At 39.6% G+C, this 6387-nt stretch overlaps 1 protein-coding gene across 1 annotated transcript; it reads right to left on the reverse strand.

The window, feature by feature from the left end:
* Positions 1-515: 515 nt before the first annotated feature.
* On the reverse strand, positions 516-5875 carry LOC138610649 (C-C motif chemokine 19-like). The gene is made up of 4 exons (XM_069683443.1): positions 5738-5875; positions 3189-3315; positions 1989-2103; positions 516-920 (listed from the first exon to the last, which is right to left on the reverse strand). Exons 1-4 carry the CDS (start codon positions 5793-5795, stop codon positions 882-884), a joined length of 339 nt encoding a protein of 112 aa, XP_069539544.1. The 5' UTR covers positions 5796-5875; the 3' UTR covers positions 516-881.
* Between the last annotated feature and the right edge of the window lie 512 nt (positions 5876-6387).

The following is a 6387-nucleotide window of genomic DNA, read 5'->3' on the forward strand; positions in this document are numbered from 1 at the left end:
GAACCGAGAGTCGAACCAGGAACCTTCTAGCTGTGAGGCGACGGCGCTAACCACTGCACCACTACTTTATCTATGCATTACAAGAAGTTAATTTAGGTGCCTCTTTTACCATGAGCGAGTTACAGACCGATTGCATGTTGCACTGTGTGTTTGAAACGTTGACTAAACGCTGCAGAACATTATTTATCTTTAATGATTCCAAACTTCCCAAACATATGCAGCAGCTTTACTTTATATAATATTAGCACCTGTTAGCGTCATATTGCCTCAGTCAGCAGGAACACCTCTTTCATATAAAATGAGTGTAAATGCATTTATTTTAACGATTACAGCTGATTTGTAATATAATTTAACAGCTGCTCCGAGCGTCTTTATTCTGTTCTGCCCTTTAAATTGTGGTCGTATGATGTCATAATTACAGAGCAAACATAAAGAAATCTCAGAGGTTGCATTCAATGAAACAAACTCCAACAGAATGAAGAGTGTTATCGACAAAGAACGACAGCATCGGGGGTTAACATAATGAGTTTTATTTTGAAAAAAGATCTACAATCCAAACATTTCACAAATAAGCTGCCGGTGTCTGAAAAGTTCAACGTTTACTAAGCAACTACAAAGATTCACATTTTCAACTTTTGTATTTCTGCTACAAATCTACGTCTTCAGAAACAAAAATAACACAAAAATCCTTTGAAATATTTTTTTTTCATTGAAACTCAAATCTTAAAATCTCTCTTAAAATATTACAAAAATAAAAAGGAGGAGGGAAGTCACTGTGATTATCCAAATATGTCTATCTTTCTCCTCACTCCCCCGTGACTTCCTGCGGTTAACTCCTGCTCCATTGCTGCTGCTGTGGCTGAAGAGGTCAGAGGTCGCTCTCAGTTGTACTCTGGCTTCACTCCAAAGCAGCGTTTTCCCTGAAGACAAACAAAAGCCAATGATTACAACACTGTTTCAAACTATCACTCCTTCCCCAAGATAACGAGTTACACGACAAACTGAGAGGCCAACAGGAAATCTGGTGAGTTTCTCTACTGTACAAGACCAGATAAGAAAGCTTCCTGTGCTCTTCAAAATAAAAGCACGCATATCGAGGAGTGTGATGGAGAGAAATGCTGCAATATTTTGGGTTTGTTCACTTCAATTCACCAAATTTAATAGAAGAACTTGACAACATCTGAAAGCTGCAAAAATATAAATACACTACATATGCTAAGCTAGCTGCGGTGTTGTAGTGAGTGCTAAATGGCAATGCTGCATCCTGTCGTCTGTTCAGGTCTCCGTAAGAACGACTTAACTTGTAACTTGCACGATACGAGTTTTATGCTAAGCTAAGCTAATCGTCTTCTAATTCCAGCTCCATATTTAGTCATTAATTGTAAAAAAATGTTTTAAAAAGATGGCCGACATGACAGCTCCTTAAAAGTGAAGCCAAACCCTCTCTATCGCCCCCTGCTGACTGGTTGCAGTATAGCTCATAAGCCCCGCCTCCTCCATGTTAACAGATGGGACATGAGTCAAACTATAAAATCAAAATACACGTCAAATACATTTTTCTCAAACATGGTTTCTGTCATTATAGTTAGTTCTTATCATGCTGATTTATGTCCAAGTGTTCATTTTTCTGACAAGTTTACTTTTAATTAGTTATTTGATGCTATAAAAAGGGGGTGTGGCCTCATGATTGACAGCAGTGTGGACAAATGGGGCTCCTGCAGCGTTCTGTTCCCGAGTAGCAGAGTAGAGGAGGAACGGCGAGAGGAGACGTAACTAACACTAACACTACAGTCATTGAACTTTCCATAAGCGTGAATATCTGCTTCAGACTGACACAAGAAGCTGTTCTGCTGCAGACTGAGCCCACCTGTGGGCTCCAACACGGCAAAAACACAAGGTAAAGGTGTGTTTTGGGTGGAGGATTTTACAACAAACTAATACAGTCCTTTAGAAGTACCAGGCAGCATGATCATTTTAAGATAAAGTACCTTGTATTTGTTTTTCTTGCAGAGTTTCTTCAGAAATACCACGTGCTTCTCCACATCTGCGACCCATGGTTCGTCAGAGGGCATACAGAGGTTTTTGCCACGCCGGGTCACCAAACTGCAACATCATCAAATGTCAAGTTCAATCAATCAATCAATCAAATTTTATTTTTCAAGACAAGGGAGCACAAGAACTCCCGGGAAGATATGTGGTTAGTAATGTTAATGGGACCAGAAGATACAGAGTTAATGAGCTGCATTAATATGACAGAGAGAGAGAGAGAGAGAGAGAGAGAGAGAGAGAGAGAGAGAGAAGCTTGGTGTGTCAGATCCCCCCGGCAGTCTAAACCTATAGCAGCATAACTATGGGCTAGTCCAAGCCTGAGCCAGCCCTAACTATAAGCTTTATCAAAGAGGAAAGTTTTAAGTCTACTCTTAAAAGAAGAGAGGGTGTCTGCCTCCCGGACCTTGACTGGTAGATTGTTCCAGAGGAGGGGGGCCTGGTAATTGAAGGCTCTACCTCCAACACTACTCTTAGAGACTTTAGGTACCACAAGCAGGCCTGCAAGATATGATGGTGCCTGACCATTAAGAGCTTTGTAAGTAAGAAGAAGGATTTTAAATTCTATTCTAGATTTTACAGGAAGCCAGTGCAGAGAGGCTAATACAGGAGAGATGTGATCTCTCTTCCTAGTTCTTGTCAGCACACGTGCTGCAGCATTTTGTACCAGCTGCAGAGTTTTTAGTGACTTATTAGGGCAGCCTGATAGTAACGAGTTACAATAATCCAACCTGGAAGTAACGAATGCATGGACGAGTTTTTCTGCATCGTTTTGAGACAAGATGTGTCTGATGTTTGCTATGTTGCGAAGATGACAGAAGGCTGTCCTTGATATTTGTTTTATGTGGGAGATGAAGGACATATCCTGATCAAACAGAACTCCCAGATTCCTAACAGTAGTGCTGGATGCCAGGCTGATGCCATCTAGGGCAACTATATCATTAGAGAAAGAATCTCTGAGGTGTTTTGGGCTGAGCACAATAACTTTTGTCTGAATTAAGTAGCAGAAAGTTTCTAGTCATCCAGATCTTTATGTCCTTATGAACTATGAACATTAACAAACTGAGATCGATCTGATAAATAAGTTAAGGGAGAGAAAGTGAGAGCTTTAACAGAAATACCTTCACACCACCTTAACTTACATGGTGGCATCAATAGAGCAGCCCTGCCCGCTGATCTGTTTGTGGACGTGTACAATAGCGGTTTTCTCCAAAGGTTCGCCTCTGTGGACAGACAGGCAGCAGTCCATGGGAATCTCAGCCAGCGTCACTGAGAGACAGAGAAGAGGAAACATGTTCAACGTAAAGAAAACTATAAAAGGTTCATGTGATGTCCGAATAATCGGAAAAATAAGGCCCATATTAGACAAAGGTCACAAGAACGTCCCCTCATGTCGGAAAGTCAGAGAACATTTGGTAGCCTAGTAGCCGACTTTGACGTCATATGCTAAAAAAATGGTGGACAAAAGTTAACATAAACTTTTATTATTGCTGTATTACATATTCATCTTTATGTTCCCATGTTATGTGTAAGATGGTATAAAGTTGTAACCATCACGTAACTGTACAAGTAGAATAAGCTCTTCTATTTCTAAGCAATAAAACACAACATGTTATCTTTGTGGTCTTAGTGAACACATCAAAGAAGGAAGAACGACTTCCCAAGTTTTGATGAAGTTTGGATTTTGCAGTGAGGCAGACCTGTTTGTTTCTGTCAAGGATTTCAGACGTTTTTATGATGTTTTAATGCCCAGACTTGTGTTACTAATTTGCGAGGACTCTGTCACCGAGAAGAGTGGGATCAGCTAACAGAAATACAAAATACAAGAACACTTTTCCCCCCACTTATTTTAACATTTCAGCCAGCGTAAGCTCCACTAGAGGAAGTTCTGCTCTATTTTTGCTCAATAATAACTGATTGAAACACATTAAGTTTATAGATGGACAGTATGGAGGAGGGTTATGTGTGTGGGCTACTACATTTTGATTTCTAGTCATGTCAGTGTTGGAATGTATCATTAGCAATAAAGCAATAAGCATACTACAGCTTTCATCATAAGGAGATTACAAACGTTTACAACCAGAGAGTGTTATCGCTGTTATTATCAACAGGTTCATTCAAGTTTAAACCAAAGCTTTCACAGGATGTTTGTGAACAAACCCCGTCAAAGTAAAAGAATAAAAAGCTCAATGAAGTGGATAAAAAGCCGACAAAAGATCTCTTCAGTGCAGCTGAAATATAATCTGCTAAATCTGAAGTTTACGAGGTCATCCAGCTGCTCTGTTGGTGAATGACGGGGCGTGTCAGGCTGTCACTTTCCAGCCCATTAAACACATGAGCGATGAGGCTTTAAAGCAGGAACTTAAGACTTTAAACTTTAAAGGAAAGATCCGATGACATAAGATTTATCTTGTTTGGCTCGTGTGAAACAGGCGACCGAGAGGAGCCCTTTAAAGCTGCTGGTGTGGTTTTACTTCCTATAATAACAGATGTAATATCCCACTTTATCAGTAGGAAACACATTTTATAATAAAGCTAATCACACATATCACATAATGTTTCAGTATAATATTACAAAGAGTACCCTGTTCTACTGTATATGTTAATTGCAATAAATGAATTTATGTGATTGAATGAAGTCTTTGTGCTCTGTGCTGTGACATAAACAGGTTTAGCTCTCTCTAATATTGAGAACAACAAAGGACCACAGTCCTCGATGCAACAGCCCTCGACCCTTTGCTGCATATCATCCCCTCTCTCTCGTCCTGTTTACAACATATAAAATACATAAAAAGCCAAAAAATAAATTTAAAAGTGCAATAAAATACAAATACTGTGGATTATAAGATAAATTTGCGTAACAGGAGTCGACCAGAAGAGGTCTCAGGGGTAACTATCGTCGGGACTCTGTGACGTCCCCTACACGTGTGTGACACGTGCACACTCGTCATTGCTATCCCAAAAGTTGCCTCATTGTTTTTATCAGCTGACTGGGATTTCCAGCCGTTAACCTTTAACTTTCATTGATTACAAAGTGCAAGATGAGAGGGGAACACCGGTGACACTCTCAGACTGATTATTTAACTGTCCTGAAGTTAAGTGTTTTATAGACTTCAGTGTCAAAGATGTTAATTGAGTCTTTTGAAGTTATCTGATGTAATATCTATTTTTTAAACGATATTGTATACATTATATTTTAACTTGAACTACTTAATATTGTCATGCTGTTTCATGATATTGTGCTTCTGCTGATGGTATGGCTACTTTTGTCTGCTATGCATGCTTTTTGATTATATCTTATTCTATTATTTGTCCTTTAAAAGGGTTTTACTGGAGTGTTACCCAGTCTAGATTAAGAGATTATTCACAGAGGTTGGCATAAATCATACAGTGTACAAACTTCCACCACAATCTCCAGAGACGATTGTGGTTCTGGACTAGAGAGGAACAATTTAAAGACAAAAAACACAGACTTTCACAACAGAGTTTTGGAGGAAGGACCACGGACGTGTATTCAAACCTCAAACAGAGCCAGATTTCCTCTTTTTAATCTACTACTTCCTTTTGGAGCCTGTCCAGGATCCAATATTTTGTCATATAAATCACATCCTGTTGGCTTTTTCAGCTCTAAAACATCGACATATTCACTTTCCAGTCGCCTAGCAGGATGCTTGTAAAAAAAGAGACTCACCAGTGCAGGTGATGAACAGGAAGCAGAAGATGAGCTTGGCATCTGTCATCGGAGCCATGTCTGGTCTCTGAAGCGGAGAGGGCGTCTCTTTACAAGCTGATTGGCTGATGAAGAGCCTCTTCTTTCTTTCAGCACCAAATTGGCAGATGATCTCCAAATGAGTCGAGCAGCTGAGATATATAGCTCTGTCCGTTTAGTTTCACTTTTACTCTGATCCTAATCCAGCCCTCTGCTGTGTCTGTTACAAACAGCAAACTCATCACATACTCCCCCTCCCCCTTTTTGTTCCTTTGATGTGCTCTTATTGTATTCCGAGCAGGAAATCAAACTTGTTTGGCAATCTTTGATTGACACGTGCCAATAAAAGTAGGTCAATGGAAATATAAGTACTATTAAGGTGTATTACCCCTTCCTCTTGTACCAAATCACACAAGTTTATTCCTCGATCTTTATTGACTTAATAAAGATAACATTGTATGTGAGAGTTTTTTGGATTGTTTTTGGCTTTTGTTGTAAATATTTTTTCATTCACAACTTTTGCTACAGATTCTTTTATCACTGAGGGGGGTAAAGCATTTAAATCTCGCCCAAGCTGCAAATCTGAGGCTAAAAAATGAAAAGAGGTGCCACAAACTGCAGATCCTCAAACG

This window comes from Semicossyphus pulcher, unplaced genomic scaffold, assembly GCF_022749685.1.
Source record: "Semicossyphus pulcher isolate SPU_LCO1_2020_fin unplaced genomic scaffold, fSemPul1.0.p SCAF_6, whole genome shotgun sequence".
Classification (NCBI taxonomy): domain Eukaryota; kingdom Metazoa; phylum Chordata; class Actinopteri; order Labriformes; family Labridae; genus Semicossyphus; species Semicossyphus pulcher.